At 39.8% G+C, this 24788-nt stretch overlaps 1 protein-coding gene across 3 annotated transcripts; it reads left to right on the forward strand.

The window, feature by feature from the left end:
• On the forward strand, positions 1-24343 carry LOC114160517 (myosin heavy chain, fast skeletal muscle-like). Of its 3 annotated transcripts, none has more exons than XM_028043144.1 (41): positions 1-70; positions 292-340; positions 434-660; positions 779-922; positions 14398-14554; positions 14662-14689; positions 14779-14896; positions 14984-15076; positions 15159-15222; positions 15326-15424; positions 15513-15616; positions 15699-15837; positions 15927-16045; positions 16121-16270; positions 16352-16522; positions 16630-16936; positions 17240-17310; positions 17392-17479; positions 17594-17711; positions 17797-17920; positions 18011-18147; positions 18327-18582; positions 18834-19076; positions 19165-19341; positions 19437-19582; positions 19665-19755; positions 19846-20235; positions 20323-20449; positions 20527-20645; positions 20735-20931; positions 21015-21198; positions 21277-21442; positions 21643-21767; positions 21881-22189; positions 22266-22469; positions 22561-22686; positions 22805-22975; positions 23115-23219; positions 23318-23413; positions 23537-23668; positions 24304-24343. In XM_028043144.1, exons 3-41 carry the CDS (start codon positions 454-456, stop codon positions 24319-24321), a joined length of 5820 nt encoding a protein of 1939 aa, XP_027898945.1. In that variant the 5' UTR covers positions 1-70; positions 292-340; positions 434-453; the 3' UTR covers positions 24322-24343. The 3 variants fall into 3 exon arrangements, with proteins under 3 accessions (XP_027898945.1, XP_027898944.1, XP_027898946.1); XM_028043143.1 differs by lacking the exons at positions 14398-14554; positions 14662-14689; positions 14779-14896; positions 14984-15076 and adding exons at positions 1018-1174; positions 1282-1309; positions 1399-1516; positions 1604-1696 and having other exon boundaries at positions 2-70; XM_028043145.1 differs by lacking the exons at positions 14398-14554; positions 14662-14689; positions 14779-14896; ... (32 more) ...; positions 23537-23668; positions 24304-24343 and adding exons at positions 1018-1174; positions 1282-1309; positions 1399-1516; ... (32 more) ...; positions 9988-10119; positions 10341-10462 and having other exon boundaries at positions 3-70.
• Positions 24344-24788: the final 445 nt, after the last annotated feature.

Below are 24788 nucleotides of genomic sequence, written 5' to 3' on the forward strand. Positions count from 1 at the left end.
GAGGCTGGGCTCTTGTATATAAAGGCTGCAGCCCAAGACATTTGCTCTAACTGGGAGACATCTAAGACAGGTGAGTGTAGTACAATTGTCCCATATATTTTTATGATACAATTTAACAATATACCAATATACTTAATTTATGTAAAACATTCTTTACCAATTACTTTTGAGTTAAAATCTATGAACACATATAGTTTCTGTATTGGACAACTATACACCTAAAACACTAGAATATCTTACATAGTTATAAAAACTAAAAAAACTTTGCCCAACTCCGTTTTTTATTTGTAGTACCTTGGAACCTCAGGACACTGAAGCATTTCTGCTTGCATCAGCTGAGGTAATTTTTCAAGAGGCACTTGTGAATTTATATTAATGTAATTTTGTTTTATCTTTACTGTGTGACTATATTAAAAAAGTCTCATATATTTAGGCTCCTCTAATAGCGCAACCATGAGCACAGATGCGGAGATGGAGGCCTATGGCCCAGCGGCCATTTACCTCCGGAAGCCAGAAAGGGAGAGGATTGAGGCTCAGGCCTCTCCATTTGATGCTAAAACAGCTTACTTCGTGGTGGATGCTGATGAGATGTATCTCAAGTGCAAAGTCACAAAGAGGGAGGGTGACAAAGTCACTGTTGAAACACTGGAAGGAGGAAAGGTAAATCTAATTATTGATCTTATTATAAAAAAAAATACAAACTCCACTTAAAAAAAAAACTGCATTACTTGTATGATATCACTTGAAAAAAAAAACGTTATTTGTGTTTTTTCAATAGACTGTAACAGTAAAAGAGGATGACATCCACCCCAGAAATCCTCCAAAGTTTGACAAAATTGAGGACATGGTCATGATGACCCACCTCAACGAGCCTTGTGTGTTGTATAACCTCAAAGAGCGTTATGCATCCTGGATGATCTACGTGAGTTCTCAGCTGCATTTCAACTTAAAAGGAGAAACCATATCTGTGTATTCATTTAAATGGCTAAACATAGATTATCCCTTCTTCTGTAACAGACCTACTCCGGGTTGTTCTGTGTGGTCGTGAATCCCTACAAGTGGCTCCCTGTGTATGATGCTGTTGTTGTAGCAGGATACAGAGGCAAGAAGAGGATTGAGGCTCCACCTCACATCTTCTCCATCTCTGACAATGCCTATCAGTACATGCTCACAGGTAAATCAAAGACTAAAGTGTTTTCCCAAAAGAAATGGAAAGAAAGAACATATCCACATTGACATGAACTTAATGCAGCAACTAAAGTATAATGGTGTACGTTGCAGATCGTGAGAACCAGTCTGTCCTGATTACGTGAGTATTGCACAAACTCAATTGGTCATTCTTTTACAAAATGTACAAAAATGAAGTTGATAAGTCAAAATGTGTCTCTTGTACCTCAGCGGAGAATCCGGTGCTGGCAAGACTGTCAACACCAAGCGTGTCATCCAGTACTTTGCAACAATTGCAGCATTGGGTAGCAAAAAGGACCAAGCGCCGCAAACTGCGGGAAAAATCCAGGTGATTATCCGTTTTAAGAAAAAACAGGTTTCCACAGTGTATACTTAGGTGCATACTGCAAAAATATTCACAACTGTCAATGTGCAGGGCTCCCTTGAGGACCAAATTGTTGCTGCTAACCCTCTGCTAGAGGCTTATGGTAATGCCAAGACTGTGAGGAATGACAACTCTTCCCGTTTTGTAAGTTAAGACAATGCTTAAATGTTCACTGATAGTTAATGCTTGATTTTAGAGTATAACACATAATATTAATTTTGCTTAGGGTAAATTCATCAGGATCCACTTTGGTACAAGTGCAAAGCTGGCCTCAGCTGATATTGAAACATGTAAGTAAAACATATGATGTAATCAGTATTATCTATTATTAATTTATAATCTGTACCATGATTTCCTTATCAAAGAACTTACTTATATTCATGTAATTTTTAGATCTGCTGGAGAAGTCCCGTGTCACCTTCCAGCTGTCTGCTGAGAGGAGCTACCATATTTTCTATCAGCTTATGACAGCCCACAAGCCTGAGCTCATTGGTAAATAATCAAATACTTGAAATTTGAATGTAGAAAAGTGCAACTTATAATACAAAGAAGCTACAATGATTTGTTTCTATTGTTTCAGATGCTCTGCTGATCACCACCAACCCCTATGACTTCCCAATGATCAGCCAGGGTGAAATCACTGTCAAGAGTATCGATGATGTGGAGGAGTTCATCGCTACAGATGTAAAAGAATATTTAATTGATTTTAAAAAGAATTTTCTTAAAACATGTATTTAGTGTACTTAAAACTTCTTTCTCTACATAGACTGCTATTGACATATTGGGCTTCAATGCTGATGAGAAGTTTAACATCTACAAGCTCACTGGTGCTGTGATGCATCATGGCAACATGAAGTTCAAGCAGAAGCAGCGTGAGGAGCAGGCTGAACCAGATGGCACTGAGGGTAATTTATAAAATATCTCCAATCTTATTCTGTAGAGACACAAAAATTGTATAAAATAGATTTAAATGTGTTTTGTTTCTTTCCAAAAGTGGCTGATAAAATCGCCTACCTTCTGGGTCTGAACTCAGCTGATATGCTAAAGGCTCTGTGCTACCCAAGAGTCAAAGTCGGAAATGAGATGGTCACCAAAGGTCAGACTGTCCCACAGGTAATTTATACCGGTTGTGATGTTAAGCAGATGTTTATTTGTTTATTACATAAAACTGACAAATTATTCTTCTAGGTCAACAACGCTGTCAGCGCTCTGTGCAAGTCTGTCTATGAGAAAATGTTCTTGTGGATGGTCATCCGTATCAATGAAATGCTAGACACAAAACAGTCAAGAGCCTTCTTCATTGGAGTCTTGGACATTGCTGGCTTTGAGATCTTCGATGTGAGTAAAGAAAAACATCAAAAAGTCATGTAAACCATTTTTGATTTCAAAGGAAAATAAACAACCCTCAATAATTACAGTTCAACAGCTTGGAGCAGCTCTGCATCAACTTCACCAATGAGAAACTGCAACAGTTTTTCAACCACACCATGTTTGTCCTGGAACAAGAGGAGTACAAGAAGGAAGGCATTGATTGGGAGTTCATTGACTTCGGTATGGACTTGGCTGCTTGCATTGAGCTTATTGAGAAGGTAAGTTGCTGTATTACTCAGCTTAAACTAGTAATATAAATTTTTTTTATGTATATAATACTTCATTTTAAATTTGAGATGTAATTTAAATTGGTAATTATTCACAGCCATTGGGCATCTTCTCCATCCTTGAAGAGGAGTGCATGTTCCCCAAAGCCTCTGACACAACTTTCAAGAACAAGCTGATTGATCAGCATCTTGGCAAGAACAGGGCCTTTGAGAAACCCAAGCCCGGAAAGGGCAAAGCTGAGGCTCACTTCTCCCTGGTTCACTATGCTGGTACAGTGGACTACAACATCACTGGCTGGCTGGACAAGAATAAGGACCCACTGAACGAGTCAGTGGTTCAGCTGTACCAGAAGTCTGGAAACAAGTTGCTGTGCTTCCTGTATGCAGCTCATGCTTCAGCTGAGGGTAAGAACCAGCAAAATAAACAGATAACCCTAAATGTAATAGATTAATTTACCATGTGGGAAACACCCTGAATACACACACAGTGTGAAATGTTCTAAAACTTTCAATCAGTGCCCAAGAAACAAAATGTTTGAAGACTCAATTTTTAAGAGTTTTTTTTATGTCGTGGAATCTACATTCTACCACTAAGAAGTCTTTCAAACATATCTAGAATGAATATGTGATTAAATTGTACTGTTAAGGTAAAGGGAGCTTGACATCAGTAATGATTTACTACCATTGTTTTCAATGTCATAATTTCAGCTGACTCTGGTAGCAAGAAGGGTGGCAAGAAGAAGGGTGGTTCTTTCCAGACTGTGTCTGCTGTTTTCAGGGTATGGAAATTTTTTCGAGAACTATCGAAAGGTAATGGTTTAAAATCATCTAAGGAATAATTTTACTATGCTGATCCACAGGAGAATTTGGGCAAGCTGATGACCAACCTGAGGAGCACTCATCCTCACTTCGTGCGTTGCCTGATTCCCAATGAGTCAAAGACCCCAGGCAAGAAGCTCTTAGAAATTTGACAATTAGTTGACATTAAGAAATTTTACATGATATTGTTTGGAGACACTGTTGAATTATTTTTCACTAAATATATTACCAACCCTCAGGTCTTATGGAGAACTTCTTGGTCATCCACCAGCTGAGGTGTAATGGTGTGCTGGAGGGCATCAGAATCTGCAGAAAGGGCTTCCCCAGCAGAATCCTCTATGGTGACTTCAAGCAGAGGTGGCTGCTGTTATCTTTCTGCATGTAAACACATGTCTTCAGATGTGAAGATGGAAAAAGGCAACATCCAAATTTTCTCTCATAGATACAAAGTATTGAATGCCAGTGTTATCCCAGAGGGGCAGTTTATTGACAACAAGAAGGCTTCAGAGAAGCTGCTGGGCTCCATTGATGTGGACCACACTCAGTACAAGTTTGGACACACTAAGGTATGTTGGAACAAGACAGTCAAAGCCATAGCTGGAAACAATTTTTGTGTTTTTTTTGTGTTCTGACTTGCAATGTTTTTGCAATTGTAGGTGTTCTTCAAAGCTGGTCTTTTGGGTTCTCTTGAGGAGATGAGAGATGAGAAACTGGCTTCATTGGTTACCATGACTCAGGCTCTCTGCAGAGGATATGTCATGAGAAAGGTGTTTGTGAAGATGATGGAGAGGAGGTGGGATTACTTCTAATTATGCTTGACACACATATGTCTCTAAGGTGAAAAAACATTTATCTTTAATTGATGGGCTTTTCTTTCAGAGAGTCTATCTACACCATTCAATACAACATCCGTTCCTTCATGAATGTGAAGAACTGGCCGTGGATGAATCTGTATTTCAAGATCAAGCCTCTGCTGAAGAGTGCTGAGACTGAGAAGGAGTTGCAGAATATGAAGGAGAACTATGAAAAGATGAAGACAGACCTGGCTACTGCTTTGGCCAAAAAGAAGGAGCTGGAGGAGAAAATGGTCTCCTTGCTCCAGGAAAAGAATGATTTGCAGCTCCAAGTAGCTTCTGTAAGTAGGCAGATTTTTTTTATTCATGTGTGATAATTAAACCATATAGTTCCCATGTTAAACTGTGTGCTTAACATAAAGAGTGGGGTTATGTTTTGAGACTGAGGCTATGAACACTAGATTTGTAACAACAAATAATAGATTCTGATATTATTAAAGAACTATTTATATAAAAGGATAACATTAACATTAGTTTTCTCATCCTCAATCATAGGAAGTTGAGAATCTCTCAGATGCTGAGGAAAGGTGTGAAGGGCTGATTAAGAGCAAGATCCAGCTTGAGGCCAAACTCAAGGAGACAACCGAGAGACTGGAGGATGAAGAGGAAATCAATGCTGAGCTGACTGCCAAGAAGAGGAAGCTGGAGGATGAATGCTCTGAGCTGAAGAAGGACATTGATGACTTAGAGCTCACCTTGGCTAAAGTGGAGAAGGAGAAACATGCCACTGAAAACAAGGTTCACATCACTGAGACATAAATCCACAGAATTTGTAAAATCTACAAGCCTATACTTCAATTAAAATGTGGTATTTCAACACCTTTAGGTGAAAAACCTGACAGAGGAGATGGCAACTCAGGATGAGGCCATTGCCAAGCTCACCAAGGAAAAGAAAGCCCTCCAAGAGGCCCATCAGCAAACACTGGATGATCTCCAGGCAGAGGAAGACAAAGTCAACACTCTGACCAAGGCCAAGACAAAGCTGGAACAGCAAGTGGATGATGTAAGACAACGGTTTATTCGTCTTCCTCATTAGGCATTAACCGAATGCAGTCTTTGTATTGATTGCTGTGATTGACTGTACCGACTATACAACAGCTTGAGGGCTCATTGGAGCAAGAAAAGAAACTCCGTATGGACCTTGAGAGAGCCAAGAGAAAGCTTGAAGGAGATCTGAAATTGGCTCAGGAGTCCATCATGGATCTGGAAAATGACAAGCAGCAATCTGACGAGAAAATCAAGAAGTAATTTCAAATTTTTCGCTTTTTGGCAACTGTACCTCAAAGTGTCCAAAAATGTTATCTTTTATTTTTTCTTGAAATCCAGGAAGGACTTTGAAATCAGCCAGCTTCTCAGCAAGATTGAGGATGAACAGTCCCTTGGAGCTCAGCTTCAGAAGAAGATCAAGGAACTCCAGGTACAACACATTAACCTTAATAACATTTGGCAGATTTTTTTATTTTCCAAATTGATCTTGAGTGATTACTTCAATGCATTTGATTTCTAGGCTCGCATTGAGGAGCTGGAAGAGGAGATTGAGGCTGAAAGGGCTGCTAGGGCTAAGGTAGAGAAGCAGAGAGCTGACCTCTCCAGGGAGCTTGAGGAGATCAGCGAGAGGCTTGAGGAGGCTGGTGGAGCCACAGCTGCTCAGATTGAGATGAACAAGAAGCGTGAGGCTGAGTTCCAGAAGCTGCGTCGTGACCTTGAAGAGTCCACCCTGCAGCATGAAGCTACGGCTGCAGCTCTCCGCAAGAAGCAGGCCGACAGCGTTGCTGAGCTGGGAGAGCAGATCGACAATCTGCAGCGTGTAAAGCAGAAGTTGGAGAAGGAGAAGAGTGAGTACAAGATGGAGATTGATGACCTGTCCAGCAACATGGAGGCTGTCGCCAAAGCAAAGGTGAGTGGGTACTTCATGTTTTGCAATGCTCAGACATACAATTTGTAGTTCATAAGTACCTTTTACATATATTAATGATGGTTTCAGGGCAACTTGGAGAAAATGTGCAGAACTCTTGAGGACCAACTTAGTGAAATCAAATCTAAAAATGATGAGAATGTCCGCCAGCTGAATGACATTAATGCACAGAAAGCAAGACTCCAGACAGAGAATGGTAATTCACCTGACCTTAAACCACTGTTTTACATTGATTCAAAATTTTCAGAAATAATGTATTTATGACTTTTACAGGTGAGTTTGCTCGCCAGCTTGAGGAAAAAGAAGCTCTTGTTTCTCAGCTGACAAGAGGCAAGCAGGCTTTCACTCAACAGATTGAGGAGCTCAAGAGACACATTGAGGAGGAAGTGAAGGTATGAAAATCTGTTTACATTTCCTTTTGTCATAAATTATGAGGTCAGAACTAGACAAATCATTCTACTATCAACTTTGTGCTTTCCAGGCCAAGAATGCCCTGGCCCATGCTGTTCAATCAGCCCGCCATGACTGTGATCTGCTCAGAGAGCAGTTTGAGGAGGAGCAAGAGGCCAAGGCTGAGCTGCAGAGAGGCATGTCTAAGGCGAACAGTGAGGTGGCTCAGTGGAGGTCCAAATATGAGACTGATGCCATCCAGCGCACTGAGGAGCTGGAGGAGGCCAAGTGAGTCATAATGAATGTCTCAATTTAATTATGTGTAATTTTTATTATGCATTTCTACCAATTGAAACATCTATGCACTATAGGAAAAAGCTTGCCCAGCGCTTGCAGGAGGCTGAGGAATCCATTGAGGCTGTGAACTCCAAGTGTGCCTCTTTGGAGAAGACCAAGCAGAGGCTCCAAGGTGAGGTGGAGGACCTCATGACAGATGTGGAGAGAGCTAATTCTCTGGCTGCCAACCTTGACAAGAAGCAGAGAAACTTTGACAAGGTACAGTAATTTTACAACAAATAAAAGGCTGATTAATTCAGATAAAAACATATTCTTAATTAGTCCTCATATTTCCAGGTCCTGGCAGAATGGAAGCAGAAGTATGAAGAGAGCCAGGCTGAGCTGGAAGGAGCCCAAAAGGAGGCCCGCTCCCTGAGCACTGAGCTGTTCAAGATGAAGAACTCCTATGAAGAGGCTCTGGACCAACTGGAGACCATGAAGAGAGAGAACAAGAACCTGCAGCGTACGTAATACTTGATTACTCAAGGAGTTGAGCAACTCCAAAATTACTGAGACACATCCTTTTTATGCTTCAGCATCCATTAACTTAATCAATTCTCTATTGATTAAGCTAATAGAGAATGATTAATTCTGAAATTTCTTCCAAGTTTATATTTGGCAGATTTATATTATAGCTTCATTTATGTATTTACTTTTCATTGCAGAGGAGATCTCAGATCTGACTGAACAGATCGGTGAGACTGGTAAGAGCATCCATGAGCTGGAGAAGGCTAAAAAGACTGTGGAGACTGAGAAGTCTGAAATTCAGGCTGCACTGGAAGAAGCCGAGGTAACATTTTCCTCCTCAAATGAATAGCAATATATAAAATACATCTACATATGCATACTCTCATACCTTTATATTTCTGCCATATAATCTTGTTATATGCTTGACCTTTCAAGGGCACCCTGGAGCATGAAGAGTCTAAGATTCTCCGCGTCCAGCTGGAGCTCAACCAGGTCAAGAGCGAGATTGACAGGAAGCTGGCAGAGAAGGATGAAGAAATGGAGCAGATCAAGAGAAACAGCCAGAGAGTGATTGACTCCATGCAGAGCACTCTGGATGCTGAGGTCAGGAGCAGGAATGATGCCCTGAGAGTCAAGAAGAAGATGGAGGGAGACCTGAACGAGATGGAGATCCAGCTGAGCCATGCCAACAGGCAGGCTGCCGAGGCCCAGAAACAACTGAGGAATGTCCAGGGACAACTCAAGGTGCGTTTGGTGTTAAAGCACAATTTAATCTGAAGAGTGTAAGACTGAACTGAAGAGTTTGACTCCGACATTTGTTTTTGTTGTTAGGATGCTCAACTGCACCTTGATGATGCCCTCAGAGGACAGGAAGACATGAAGGAGCAGGTGGCCATGGTGGAGCGCAGGAACGGTCTGATGGTGGCTGAGATTGAGGAGCTGAGAGCCGCTCTGGAGCAGACAGAGAGAGCACGTAAAGTGGCCGAGCAGGAGTTGGTTGATGCCAGTGAGCGTGTTGGACTGCTGCACTCTCAGGTTGGGTTTTAGTTATTCACAAGAAGCCAAGGCTTTCCAGGTCATGTGAACCACACTTCTAAATTGTATCATTCTGATTAATTTTCAGAACACCAGCCTTCTGAACACCAAGAAGAAGTTGGAAAGTGATCTGGTCCAGGTTCAAGGAGAGGTGGACGATGCAGTTCAGGAAGCCAGAAATGCTGAGGACAAGGCCAAAAAGGCTATCACTGATGTCAGTTCACTGTCTATATAAATTGCTATCTCAACAAACAGAAGTTTAATTTTTCCAGTGTTCAAACATTGCTGCTTAATAAACACCCATTTTTTCAGGCTGCCATGATGGCTGAAGAGTTGAAGAAGGAGCAGGACACCAGTGCTCACCTGGAGAGGATGAAGAAGAACCTCGAGGTTACAGTCAAGGACCTGCAGCACCGCCTGGATGAGGCTGAGAACCTCGCCATGAAGGGTGGCAAGAAGCAGCTCCAGAAACTGGAGCAGAGGGTATGAAAATGTTTTGCTGTAATGCACATAGTGTAATTGTGATATATAATTATAGTAATATTGAATTGTGTCCTTTATCAACATCTTTAAACAGGTTCATGAACTGGAGAGTGAAGTAGAAGGTGAGCAGAGACGTGGAAGCGATGCTGTTAAAGGAGTTCGCAAATATGAGAGGAGAGTTAAGGAGCTGACTTACCAGGTGACTATTTTATTCTGTGTTTTCTAAACACTTACTAAGTACCTCTAATACCAAATAGCATTACTTTTTCCCTGTATATCATTTGTCTTGTGTACAATAAGTCTTTACAAACATTTGGTTTATCTCTACAGACTGAGGAGGACAAAAAGAATATGGCAAGACTTCAGGACCTAGTGGACAAGCTTCAGCTCAAAGTGAAAGCCTACAAGAGACAGGCTGAGGAGGCGGTAAGTGGTCGTCTGTCATCAAACAAATAATGTCTCCTTTAAGGTAGAACGTTGCAAAGCATTCATTTTACATTTATGTCAACTAAATAATTGTAATCTCAAAACTCTCAGGAGGAGCAGGCCAACAGCCACATGTCCAGGCTGAGGAAGGTCCAGCATGAGATGGAGGAAGCTCAGGAGCGTGCTGACATCGCTGAGTCTCAGGTCAACAAGCTCAGAGCCAAGAGCCGTGATGCTGGAAAGGTAACATTTTCCTTCCCATCTCCCTTCTAAAAATACTTCAAAACCTATTGCAATGTAGATTTTTTCTATTTTATACATAAAATCAAATCAGTATGTGTTAACCTATGCATGACAATCAATATGTGTCAGGATGTAAGTGAAACTTCATGCTTTTTCTTTATGACAAGCTCCATCAGCTCTTCAAACCATTTAACGTCCATTTTTCCTTCCTTGTTTTTCAGAGCGATTCTGCTGAATAAGAGACCAGACCTTCATGAAGCTTTTCAACGGAGTTCATAAAATATGGATCAACTGTTGAATTCTTTTTCCACTGTAATACTTAAATAAAAACTAAGCACTATCATATTGTGTATTGGAGTGTATTTTCTTGACAGAAAATTAACAACATCAGATGAATACTAAAAATGTTTTTTCTCAGGAGTAACAGGTTCAAAAAGTATTTTCTGTTACTCATTTTATTGTTAGACAGGGAGTCTATATAACAGTACTGTAATTAAGCAAAACTATACAGCCATGGTTGAAAATAACATTTGCTTTTTGCAAGACTCCTATAAAATGTTTATTTTCATGTACAAACAAAAGAAAATTACTTCAAACTATCACCGCTCGTCAGATTGTGTCTGTTTAAATTTGAGAACTCAAATTTACATAATTGCAGCATAAAGTTTAGTGGAATGATCATACTAAATGAAAGATGTGTAAAACTCAGTTTACTTCTACTTTGTAGAACAACATGATTTTTGGTAAACCAAATTTTAAACTGTCATCCACTGAATCTCAAATTTAGTGCAAAATATTAATGCATTGTTAAAAATAATGAATGAAAAAAAAACAAAAAGCAAATAATAGATGAAAGAATTGGTTCAAGGAATAGCTATAGAGTGTGTCCTCAACAATACTATTGTGTGTGCGTGTGCGTGTGTGTTAGAGAGTTTTTGGTATTATCATTTTATTTTCTTACTCTAGTTCACATTAAGTCTATAGATCTTTGTGATTTTCTGTTTAAAGTGTTCTCTTCTTTAAATGACCTGGAGGTCACTACTGTCTGTTCAACTTTACGGGAAATAGATAACACTGAGTTTCTCAGACTTTAAACCCTTTTGCAAGAACACCCCCTAATTTAGTAACCACCTGTGAGCAGTCGTATTTTGTTTTCTTGACAGTATTGACCGAGATTTGAACCGGGCTCAGACCTTTGATCAGATATCACATCTGGACCTGGGTTGTTAGATGTTTGGGTTAGAAGCTTTACGACCTCTGTTGTTTTTCCTGACTGCCCCCTTGCCTGTCCTTCTTAGACAATAAAAACAGGAGCCGTTGTAAGGGAGCCCAGAATGCTCTGTGGATTCCTCGGAGAAAAGGTTCTCAGAGCCTTCTCCCAAGAGTTCTCAAAGCCTTCTCCTTTTGCAAAAGCTATACATGAAATTCATATACGTTGTCTGTGGTTCTTTCTTTTATTTAGGTTCGAAAGGAAAATACCTATCAGTGTGCCTGTGTGTATTTATGATGTAAAGCACTTTGAAACGTTCTGTTGCTAGAAGGTGAAATACAAGTAAATTTTGATTTTATTTTATTTTGATTTGCTGTCTAAAGTGCAATTGCCAACCTTGAGACCCTTGTTGCACATCTTGCAGTTACCAATCCAAATTTATAGATGCAAATGTTTTAGTACTTATTTACATCTCTAGATTTTCTGTTAGGAGCACAATCTAGTTTCTGGAATAAAAAAATAATTTAAAAATGATAGAAGCTTATAAGAAATGGAGCATTTTAAGCTGAACAACAAGAGTTACACGAGGCATCTCACAGACTTCTGGAGGCTCCAAAGTGGATTCACTCTGACATGTGATCTTGGCTTTTGCATGCCTTTCCACTTTTGTCTATGTAGTCCTACTCTCTTGGGGAAAATGTTAAGTCAACAAATTAAAAAGCTTTGCCAATTTTGAAAGGTTTCATTACACATTAACTGCCATAAAAAACAAGTTACTAATCAAAAGAATTTCAAATGGTTTATTCCACAGTTAAGAAAATATTTCTGAATATGTTCAGTTTCTAAGTACTGTACAAAAACCAGGTGAAAATCATAACAAATGGATGCTATGATGCAAAGAATTCTCACTTATAATTCTCCTGGCTTTGACAAAATTACAAGTTTGACAGTTGCATCTTTTCTGGATAGTGTTTCTCTCTGAAGGTGTTTTAACAACCTAATGCAACGTGGTTAGAGGAATTAAGAGCAAGATTTTTTACACGTGTGTAACAAGGTGCACAATGAGGCACATTAAAATCCATGTGTTCAGCTAAGAAATTGAGATTAATAAAACTCAAATAAGGTTATATAGTTTCTCGCTTTTGGTAAGTACAATCAAATGCCTGTTTATTGCTAGGAATTACAATAATATCTTGTGATCTCAATTTGAAATGGCGAATTTTATGCCACTTACTGTCTAATTCAAATAGTCAAAAGCTCATAAAAGATTTGCTTACTACCCTCTTTGGATATATCATTATGATTTGCCCTCAGGTGTAATGTTAGTCACTTTTTTAATGCAAAAAAGAAAAACCTACAGGTATGTTGAAGCATTTCGTTCTGTTGCGCTTGTTATTCATGTCAATAACTGAGTCAGCATTTCTTCTCAAATTTCTCTTCCAGGACTCCCTGACCACTAATGGAAATAGCTGTGTGTGAAATTAGTACTAGATATCTGAGGCATGCGCACCCTGCAACAGTACACCAGGGACATTCTGACGCTTCTGACTACTTGAGACTCAGCACTGGCTGTGATATTAAAATAAAATGGAGACAAGTGCACATCATAAAGTGTGTGAACTGAAATCTGAGCCTAAATAAATCATGGCGTTTAATGGGCAAAATACTTTACAAACCATGCAGCGCACTCCTGCTATGTTGCATTATAAATACGGTGAAAATAAAAGACCTTGTAAATATTTATGATACAATTACATACCCAATGTTTACAATTTGGACATTTTTACAAAGTTATGCATATAAATTCTAGTGGTCCTTTTGTTTTTAAGCTTTTGTAAACTTGGACTTGTTTTTTAAGCTATGAATAAAAATCTAAATATGTAAAGATGCTTTTAAGTGTTAGTGTGAATGCTGTACACATTATTAATTTAATTGAATTTACTAATATTTATTTTTATATTAATAAAAGAAAAGAACTGATTATTTTTTTATTTTTGTACCAATAAAAAAACATTAAACCATTGCACATGAAGACTATAATAGGGACATCCCTGCCAAATGAAGAGGTAAGGAGTATTTTGCACTTTACCAAACTGAGCAAGCCTCTTGTGCTGAGCAGACACACTTGAGCATATATAAGCAGCCGCTCTAGATGCCTGAGCCAACTGGCAGGCATCTGACTCAGGTGAGAACAGTCAATTATGTATAATGTATATTTGCATATTTTTCCAGGTTTACAAAGTTTTAGTTAAATATATTGGAAAACACTGGAGCAATATTTATTAATGTAAATTACGTACAAGTTAGCCAGTATAAAACATTTTAATTTGGGTTGTTTTCCATATTTATAGCATCTTTGAGTTTACACAAGACATCTGTAGTTTCAGTCAGGATCCTGTGGTAAGGTAAGGTAATCCTTTCAAAAGAGGCATTCTTTAAAAAAAATTTTGTTCAAAACAAAATATTAAAAAGATTAAAAGAAACTAATTTAAGTACGTATGTAAACTTTTCAGGCTCCACCAAAGTGCCACCATGAGCACGGACGCAGAAATGGAGCAGTATGGCCCGGCGGCCATTTACCTCCGGAAGTCAGAAAAGGAAAGGATTGAAGCTCAGACTACTCCTTTTGATGCCAAATCTGCCTATTTTGTGGTGGATGAAGCTGACCTGTATGTCAAGTGTAAACTCATCAAGAAGGACGGTAGCAAAGTCACCGTCGAGACTGACGGAGGAAAGGTGAGAAGTTTTGTTTCACTAGAGATTATTTTTGTTTAACATTTGTTGCCACCGTCTTATAAGATTCAAGCAAAACAACACTATTTTTATTGTAGACATTAACAGTCAAAGAGGACGATATCCATCCCAGGAATCCTCCAAAGTTTGACAAAATTGAGGACATGGCCATGATGACCCACCTCAATGAGCCTTGTGTGTTGTATAACCTCAAAGATCGTTTTGCATCCTGGATGATCTACGTGAGTTTGTTTTCGTACCAAAAGTAATGATAACATTGAAATATCTCTCTGCAAAGCTTGGTGAAAAATTGTTTGTGTCTTCCACTACAACAGACCTACTCCGGGTTGTTCTGTGTGGTCGTGAATCCCTACAAGTGGCTGCCTGTGTATGATGCTGTTGTTGTAGCAGGATACAGAGGCAAGAAGAGGATTGAGGCTCCACCTCACATCTTCTCCATTTCTGACAATGCCTATCAGTTCATGCTCACAGGTAAATCAAAGACTAAAGTGTTTTCCCAAAAGAAATGGAAAGAAAGAACATATCCAATTTGACATGAACTTAATGCAGCTACTAATGTATTATGGTGTACATTGCAGATCGTGAGAACCAGTCTGTCCTGATTACGTGAGTATTGCACAAACTCAATTGGTCATTCTTTTACAAAATGTACAAAAATGAAGTTGATAAGTCAAAATGTGTCTCTTGTACCTCAGCGGAGAATCCGGTGCTGGCAAGACTGTCAACACCAAGCGTGTCATCCAGTACTTTGCAACAATTGCAGCATTGGGTAGCAAAAAGGACCAAGCGCAGCAATCCTCTGGAAAAATCCAGGTGATTATCCGTTTTAAGAAAAAACAGGTTTCCACAGTGTATACTTAGGTGCATACTGCAAAAATATTCACAACTGTCAATGTGCAGGGCTCCCTTGAGGACCAAATTGTTGCTGCTAACCCTCTGCTAGAGGCTTATGGTAATGCCAAGACTGTGAGGAATGACAATTCTTCCCGTTTTGTAAGTTAAGACAATGCTTAAATGTTCACTGATAGTTAATGCTTGATTTTAGAGTATAACACATAATATTAATTTTGCTTAGGGTAAATTCATCAGGATCCACTTTGGTACAAGTGGAAAGCTGTCCTCAGCTGATATTGAAACATGTAAGTAAAACATATGATGTAATCAGTATTATCTATTATTAATTTATAATCTGTACCATGATTTCCTTATCAAAGAACTTACTTATATTCATGTAATTTTTAGATCTGCTGGAGAAGTCCCGTGTCACCTTCCAGCTGTCTGCTGAGAGGAGCTACCATATTTTCTATCAGCTTATGACAGCCCACAAGCCTGAGCTCATTGGTAAATGATCAAATACTTGAAATTTGAATGTAAAAAATTGCAACTTATAAGACAAAGAAGCTACAATGATTTGTTTCTATTGTTTCAGATGCTCTGCTGATCACCACCAACCCCTATGACTTCCCAATGATCAGCCAGGGTGAAATCACTGTCAAGAGTATCGATGATGTGGAGGAGTTCATCGCTACAGATGTAAAAAAATATTTAATTGATTTTAAAAAGAATTTTCTTAAAACATGTATTTAGTGTACTTAAAACTTCTTTCTCTACATAGACTGCTATTGACATATTGGGCTTCACTGCTGATGAGAAGTTTAACATCTACAAGCTCACTGGTGCTGTGATGCATCATGGCAACATGAAGTTCAAGCAGAAGCAGCGTGAGGAGCAGGCTGAACCAGATGGCACTGAGGGTAATTTATAAAATATCTCCAATCTTATTCTGTAGACAAACAAAAATTGTATAAAATAGGTTAAAATGTGTTTTGTTTCTTTCCAAAAGTGGCTGATAAAATCGCCTACCTTCTGGGTCTGAACTCAGCTGATATGCTAAAGGCTCTGTGCTACCCAAGAGTCAAAGTCGGAAATGAGATGGTCACCAAAGGTCAGACTGTCCCACAGGTAATTTATACCGGTTGTGATGTTAAGCAGATGTTTATTTGTTTATTACATAAAACTGACAAGTTATTCTTCTAGGTCAACAACGCTGTCAGCGCTCTGTGCAAGTCTGTCTATGAGAAAATGTTCTTGTGGATGGTCATCCGTATCAATGAGATGCTGGACACAAAACAGGCGAGAGCCTTCTTCATTGGAGTCTTGGACATTGCTGGCTTTGAGATCTTCGATGTGAGTAAAGAAAAACACCAAAAAAGTCATGTAAACCATTTTTGATTTCAAAGGAAAATAAACAACCCTCAATAATTACAGTTCAACAGCTTGGAGCAGCTCTGCATCAACTTCACCAATGAGAAACTGCAACAGTTTTTCAACCACACCATGTTTGTCCTGGAACAAGAGGAGTACAAGAAGGAAGGCATTGATTGGGAGTTCATTGACTTCGGTATGGACTTGGCTGCTTGCATTGAGCTTATTGAGAAGGTAAGTTGCTGTATTACTCAGCTTAAACTAGTAATATACATTTTTTTTATGTATATAATACTTCATTTTAAATTTGAGATGTAATTTAAATTGGTAATTATTCACAGCCATTGGGCATCTTCTCCATCCTTGAAGAGGAGTGCATGTTCCCCAAAGCCTCTGACACAACTTTCAAGAACAAGCTGATTGATCAGCATCTTGGCAAGAACAGGGCCTTTGAGAAACCCAAGCCCGGAAAGGGCAAAGCTGAGGCTCACTTCTCCCTGGTTCACTATGCTGGTACAGTGGACTACAACATCACTGGCTGGCTGGACAAGAATAAGGACCCACTGAACGAGTCAGTGGTTCAGCTGTACCAGAAGTCTGGAAACAAGTTGCTGTGCTTCCTGTATGCAGCTCATGCTTCAGCTGAGGGTAAGAACCAGCTAAATAAACAGATAACCCTAAATGTAATAGATTAATTTACCATGTGGGAAACACCCTGAATACACACACAGTGTGAAATGTTCTAAAACTTTCAATCAGTGCCCAAGAAACAAAATGTTTGAAGACTCAATTTTTAAGAGTTTTTTTTATGTCGTGGAATCTACATTCTACCACTAAGAAGTCTTTCAAACATATCTAGAATGAATATGTGATTAAATTGTACTGTTAAGGTAAAGGGAGCTTGACATCAGTAATGATTTACTACCATTGTTTTCAATGTCATAATTTCAGCTGACACTGGTAGCAAGAAGGGTGGCAAGAAGAAGGGTGGTTCTTTCCAGACTGTGTCTGCTGTTTTCAGGGTATGGAAATTTTTTCGAGAACTATCGAAAGGTAATGGTTTAAAATCATCTAAGGAATAATTTTACTATGCTGATCCACAGGAGAATTTGGGCAAGCTGATGACCAACCTGAGGAGCACTCATCCTCACTTTGTGCGTTGCCTAATTCCCAATGAGTCAAAGACCCCAGGCAAGAAGCTCAGTCATAGAAATTTGACATTAAGATGACATTAAAAAAATGTACATGATATTGTTTGGAGACATTGTTGAATTATTTTTCACTAAATATATTACCAACCATCAGGTCTTATGGAGAACTTCTTGGTCATCCACCAGCTGAGGTGTAATGGTGTGCTGGAGGGCATCAGAATCTGCAGAAAGGGCTTCCCCAGCAGAATCCTCTATGGTGACTTCAAGCAGAGGTGGCTTTCTGAATGTACAAAGACGTTTTCAAATATTTTCAGATGTGAAGATAGAAAAAAGCAACATCCAAATTTTCTCTCATAGATACAAAGTATTGAATGCCAGTGTTATCCCAGAGGGGCAGTTTATTGACAACAAGAAGGCTTCAGAGAAGCTGCTGGGTTCCATTGATGTGGACCACACTCAGTACAAGTTTGGACACACTAAGGTATGTTGGAACAAGACAGTCAAAGCCATAGCTGGAAACAATTCTTTTTTTTCCTTTGTGTTCTGACTTGCAAAGGTTTTGCTATTACAGGTGTTCTTCAAAGCTGGTCTACTGGGTACTCTTGAGGAGATGAGAGATGAGAAACTGGCTTCATTGGTTACCATGACTCAGGCTCTCTGCAGAGGATATGTCATGAGGAAGGAGTTTGTGAAGATGATGGAGAGGAGGTATAATAGAATACAAACACTGAAAATATTAATAAATTCCTCCATATTCCACTGCAAAACAAAACAGTTCACACAACCTGTTGCTCAGAAAGCCCACACTTTTGCATCAGGGTACTTATTGCAACATGTTTGTATTGGAACATGTATATTTTGTGTTAACAAAATAACTCTGTTTTCAGAGATGCCATCTATACAGTTCAATACAATGTCCGTTCCTTCATGAATGTGAAGAACTGGCCATGGATGAATCTGTATTTCAAGATCAAGCCCCTCCTGAAGAGTGCTGAGACTGAGAAGGAGCTGCAGAATATGAAGGAGAACTATGAAAAGATGCAGTCAGACCTGACTACTGCTTTGGCCAAGAAGAAGGAGCTGGAGGAGAAAATGGTCTCCTTGCTCCAGGAGAAGAATGACTTGCAGCTCCAAGTGGCTGCTGTAAGTAGGCAGATTTCTTTAATGTGATTTATTCATGTTCATATTTGAGTAATTAATCATATAGTTGCTGTTTTAAACTATTGACTTAACTAACATAAAGAGTGGAGTTATATACAGTATGTGGTGAACACTAAGTTTGTGTAAACATCAACCATTTGATTTCAAATTAAGGATTCTGACATTGTTAAAGAAGTACAGTATTTATGTAAAAAAAGTCCATCAAATATATATTTACACATCTTCTATTATAGGAAGTTGAGAATCTCTCAGATGCTGAGGAAAGGTGTGAAGGGCTGATTAAGAGCAAGATCCAGCTTGAGGCCAAACTCAAGGAGACAACCGAGAGACTGGAGGATGAAGAGGAAATCAATGCTGAGCTGACTGCCAAGAAGAGGAAGCTGGAGGATGAATGCTCTGAGCTGAAGAAGGACATTGATGACTTAGAGCTCACCTTGGCTAAAGTGGAGAAGGAGAAACATGCCACTGAAAACAAGGTTCACATCACTGTGACATAAATCCACAGACTTTGTGAAATCTACAAGCCTATACTTCAATTAAATTGTGGTATTTCAACACCTTTAGGTGAAAAACCTGACAGAGGAGATGGCAACTCAGGATGAGGCCATTGCCAAGCTCACCAAGGAAAAGAAAGCCCTCCAAGAGGCCCATCAGCAAACACTGGATGATCTTCAGGCAGAAGAAGACAAAGTCAACACTCTGACCAAGGCCAAGACAAAGCTGGAACAGCAAGTGGATGATGTAAGACAACGGTTTATTCGTCTTCCTCATTAGGCATTAACTGAATGCAGTCTTTGTATTGATTGCTGTGATTGACTGTACCGACTATACAACAGCTTGAGGGCTCATTGGAGCAAGAAAAGAAACTCCGTATGGACCTTGAGAGAGCCAAGAGAAAGCTTGAAGGAGATCTGAAATTGGCTCAGGAGTCCATCATGGATCTGGAAAATGACAAGCAGCAATCTGACGAGAAAATCAAGAAGTAATTTCAAATTTTTCGCTTTTTGGCAACTGTACCTCAAAGTGTCCAAAAATTTTATCTTTTATTTTTTCTTGAAATCCAGGAAGGACTTTGAAATCAGCCAGCTTCTCAGCAAGATTGAGGATGAACAGTCCCTTGGAGCTCAGCTTCAGAAGAAGATCAAGGAACTCCAGGTACAACACATTAACCTTAATAACATTTGGCAGTTTTTCTTATTTTCCATATTGATCTTGAGTGATTACTTCAATGCATTTGATTTCTAGGCTCGCATTGAGGAGCTGGAAGAGGAGATTGAGGCTGAGAGGGCTGCTAGGGCTAAGGTAGAGAAGCAGAGAGCTGACCTCTCCAGGGAGCTTGAGGAGATCAGCGAGAGGCTTGAGGAGGCTGGTGGAGCCACAGCTGCTCAGATTGAGATGAACAAGAAGCGTGAGGCTGAGTTCCAGAAGCTGCGTCGTGACCTTGAAGAGTCCACCCTGCAGCATGAAGCTACGGCTGCAGCTCTCCGCAAGAAGCAGGCCGACAGCGTTGCTGAGCTGGGAGAGCAGATCGACAATCTGCAGCGTGTAAAGCAGAAGTTGGAGAAGGAGAAGAGTGAGTACAAGATGGAGATTGATGACCTGTCCAGCAACATGGAGGCTGTCGCCAAAGCAAAGGTGAGTGGGTACTTCATGTTTTGCAATGCTCAGACATACAATTTGTAGTTCATAAGTACCTTTTACATATATTAATGATGGTTTCAGGGCAACTTGGAGAAAATGTGCAGAACTCTTGAGGACCAACTTAGTGAAATCAAATCTAAAAATGATGAGAATGTCCGCCAGCTGAATGACATTAATGCACAGAAAGCAAGACTCCAGACAGAGAATGGTAATTCACCTGACCTTAAACCACTGTTTTACATTGATTCAAAATTTTCAGAAATAATATATTTATGACTTTTACAGGTGAGTTTGCTCGCCAGCTTGAGGAAAAAGAAGCTCTTGTTTCTCAGCTGACAAGAGGCAAGCAGGCTTTCACTCAACAGATTGAGGAGCTCAAGAGACACATTGAGGAGGAAGTGAAGGTATGAAAATCTGTTTATATTTCCTTTTGTCATAAATTATGAGGTCAGAACTAGACAAATCATTCTACTATCAACTTTGTGCTTTCCAGGCCAAGAATGCCCTGGCCCATGCTGTTCAATCAGCCCGCCATGACTGTGATCTGCTCAGAGAGCAGTTTGAGGAGGAGCAAGAGGCCAAGGCTGAGCTGCAGAGAGGCATGTCTAAGGCGAACAGTGAGGTGGCTCAATGGAGGTCCAAATATGAGACTGATGCCATCCAGCGCACTGAGGAGCTGGAGGAGGCCAAGTGAGTCATAATGAATGTCTCAATTTCATAATGTGTAATTTTTATTATGCATTTCTACCAATTGAAACATCTATGCACTATAGGAAAAAGCTTGCCCAGCGCTTGCAGGAGGCTGAGGAATCCATTGAGGCTGTGAACTCCAAGTGTGCCTCTTTGGAGAAGACCAAGCAGAGGCTCCAAGGTGAGGTGGAGGACCTCATGACAGATGTGGAGAGAGCTAATTCTCTGGCTGCCAACCTTGACAAAAAGCAGAGAAACTTTGACAAGGTACAGTAATTTTACAACAAATAAAAGGCCGATTAATTCAGATAAAAACATATTCTTAATTAGTCCTCATATTTCCAGGTCCTGGCAGAATGGAAGCAGAAGTATGAAGAGAGCCAGGCTGAGCTGGAAGGAGCCCAAAAGGAGGCCCGCTCCCTGAGCACTGAGCTGTTCAAGATGAAGAACTCCTATGAAGAGGCTCTGGACCAACTGGAGACCATGAAGAGAGAGAACAAGAACCTGCAGCGTACGTAATACTTGATTACTCAAGGAGTTGAGCAACTCCAAAATTACTGAGACATCCTTTTTATGCTTCATCCTCCATTAACTTAATCAATTCTCTATTGATTAAGCTAATAGAGAATGATTAATTCTGAAATTTCTTCCAAGTTTATATTTGGCAGATTTATGTTATAGCTTCATTTATGTATTTACTTTTCATTGCAGAGGAGATCTCAGATCTGACTGAACAGATCGGTGAGACTGGTAAGAGCATCCATGAGCTGGAGAAGGCTAAAAAGACTGTGGAGACTGAGAAGTCTGAAATTCAGGCTGCACTGGAAGAAGCCGAGGTAACATTTTCCTCCTCAAATGAATAGCAATATATAAAATACATCTACATATGCATACTCTCATACCTTTATATTTCTGCCATATAATCTTGTTATATGCTTGACCTTTCAAGGGCACCCTAGAGCATGAAGAGTCTAAGATTCTCCGCGTCCAGCTGGAGCTCAACCAGGTCAAGAGCGAGATTGACAGGAAGCTGGCAGAGAAGGATGAAGAAATGGAGCAGATCAAGAGAAACAGCCAGAGAGTGATTGACTCCATGCAGAGCACTCTGGATGCTGAGGTCAGGAGCAGGAATGATGCCCTGAGAGTCAAGAAGAAGATGGAGGGAGACCTGAACGAGATGGAGATCCAGCTGAGCCACGCCAACAGGCAGGCTGCCGAGGCCCAGAAACAACTGAGGAATGTCCAGGGACAACTCAAGGTGAGTTTGATATTAAACACAAATTAAGACTCTTCGAATGAAACCTTTCTAACATCCAAATTTTTATTGCTGTTAGGATGCCCAACTGCATCTTGATGATGCTGTCAGGGGACAGGAGGACATGAAGGAGCAGGTGGCCATGGTGGAGCGCAGGAACGGTCTGATGGTGGCTGAGATTGAGGAGCTGAGAGCCGCTCTGGAGCAAACAGAGAGAGCACGTAAAGTGGCCGAGCAGGAGTTGGTTGATGCCAGTGAGCGTGTTGGACTGCTGCACTCTCAGGTTGGGATTTATTAGTTCACAAAATCTCAAGGCTCTCAAAAATAGAAAAAAACATTCTTACCTAAACGTTCACATATTTGTTATTTTTCAGAGCACTAGCCTTCTGAACACCAAGAAGAAGCTGGAAACTGACCTGGTCCAGGTTCAGGGCGAGGTGGATGATGCTGTTCAGGAAGCCAGAAATGCTGAGGACAAGGCCAAAAAGGCTATCACTGATGTCAGTTCACTGTCTATATATATATATACATTTATATATATATAGGTTATATATACAGTATATATATATAAGACTCTCAAGTCTTTTAGCCAAAACTTGAGACATAACATTATTGCAGGCTGCCATGATGGCTGAAGAGTTGAAGAAGGAGCAGGACACCAGTGCTCACCTGGAGAGGATGAAGAAGAACCTCGAGGTTACAGTCAAGGACCTGCAGCACCGCCTGGATGAGGCTGAGAACCTCGCCATGAAGGGTGGCAAGAAGCAGCTCCAGAAACTGGAGCAGAGGGTATGAACTGTAATAGCTTTTAAATATCTCAGTTTAAGAAATATAAATAAAATACTATATATGGGTCCCACAATGGCTACCATTCTGTACCTACAATCAAACTTTTGTAAAATGCAAATATTTTATTTCCACAAAATAGGTGCGTGAACTGGAAACTGAAGTTGAAGGAGAGCAGAAACGCGGAGCTGATGCTGTTAAAGGAGTCCGGAAATATGAGAGGAGAGTTAAGGAACTGACCTACCAGGTATGTAATTAATTTTTTTTTTTTTACTTCCAATTTATCAAATTACCAGTTTTTAAAACAGAAAAAAAAACATGAGTGACAATCTGCAATGACTGCAGACTGAGGAGGACAAGAAGAACATTACCAGACTTCAGGATCTGGTGGACAAGTTGCAGCTCAAAGTCAAGGCTTACAAGAGACAGGCCGAGGAGGCTGTAAGTAAAATACTTGAACAGCTAATCGTTTTATTATTGAGCCAAAAAACTAATCAATAATTCTTTGTGAAAACTGTTTATTTGTTGAAAATAGGTTGAAAATCATTTCATTTTATTTTTTAGGAGGAGCAGGCCAACAGCCACATGTCCAGACTTAGGAAGGTCCAGCATGAGATGGAGGAAGCTCAGGAGCGTGCTGACATCGCTGAGTCTCAGGTCAACAAGCTCAGAGCCAAGAGCCGTGATGTTGGAAAGGTACCTATTTGGACAATACTCTCAGTTAATTACACATTAGAACCATTTTAATAATTTACAATATGTCAATATAACGCAGTGAGTGGAATTTGGCTAACAGGACAATATAGTTCAATATGACTTTTCTCAGGACACCTGAAGTAGTATTTAGTGTTCACATTTTTATTATAAAGAATTATCCTACATATCAGCATGATCTACAGGCAATAAAATCGTCTAAACCAACTGAAGCCTCTGCCATGCTAATGTTTTACTTTATGGTATTACTTATTGAGTCAGTGAATGCCTGGAAAAGTGAGACACTGTTCTGGAATGACAATTGGCTTATTATAATCCAGTAGTCATTGCAGGACTTCAGCTACTGCACTTCTAGCTGCTTGTTGGCTTAAGTGCTCTGAGAGTTAAGCAATGTGGAAGTCACTATAATTCAATGAGAATCCCAACTGTGCTCTAAATTTATGACCAGATCTTGTTGCCAACAGAGCCCATTCATACAGTGTTGAGTAGTTTATTTGAAAAGTAGCCTGGCCCACATCAAAGGTCATGTCAGCCACATACAAGTAATGGCCCAAGTGTTGTAAACTGATATGAATATTGTCAATTAAACATCATTCTTTTTTCTTTTCTCCTTTCAGTCTGATGCTGCTGAGTAAGAAAAAACATCTGAAGGACCACTCAACAGACTTCATAAAATATGAATATTCTGTTGTAACATTTGCAAAATAAAGTATTTTATTCACCTTGCTTTTGTTTCTTGTTGTTTTTTTTAAACAAACCTATACTAAATTTGGGCAGAATGAGGAACTTTTGTTCCATCTTTAGAGCTCTTCTTTTTAAAGAGTTGATTGCACTTTTCTTTCAACATGAAACCACTCCTATGACTTAAGCATTTTGAAAAGTGCATTAAAAGGTGCATTGGCAAAATTTAAAATGGCTTGTGAATGTAGCAGGATAATTATCCCTGCTGTCAGTGAAGGCTTGTTTCAACTTCCGGAACATGTTCATGGCACTGCAAGAAGTACAGAAGTAGTCAGTTGCTGGACTCATTTAGATAAACACTTCTAACGAAGAAGTCATGGATCACTTTGCCAAGATATTTTAGGCATCGGCTTAAGGACTC

The sequence above is a fragment of the Xiphophorus couchianus genome, chromosome 16 (genome assembly GCF_001444195.1).
Source record: "Xiphophorus couchianus chromosome 16, X_couchianus-1.0, whole genome shotgun sequence".
NCBI lineage: Eukaryota > Metazoa > Chordata > Actinopteri > Cyprinodontiformes > Poeciliidae > Xiphophorus > Xiphophorus couchianus.

Bases quoted from the DNA above. Each gene is read 5' to 3' on its own strand.
- LOC114160517 (XM_028043144.1), top strand. From the start codon at position 454: ATGAGCACAGATGCGGAGATGGAGGCCTATGGCCCAGCGGCCATTTAC. The intron at 15,077-15,158 runs GTAAGTTAAGAC...AATTTTGCTTAG, and splicing joins ATGACAATTCTTCCCGTTTT to GGTAAATTCATCAGGATCCA. The intron at 17,311-17,391 runs GTATGGAAATTT...GCTGATCCACAG, and splicing joins CTGTGTCTGCTGTTTTCAGG to GAGAATTTGGGCAAGCTGAT.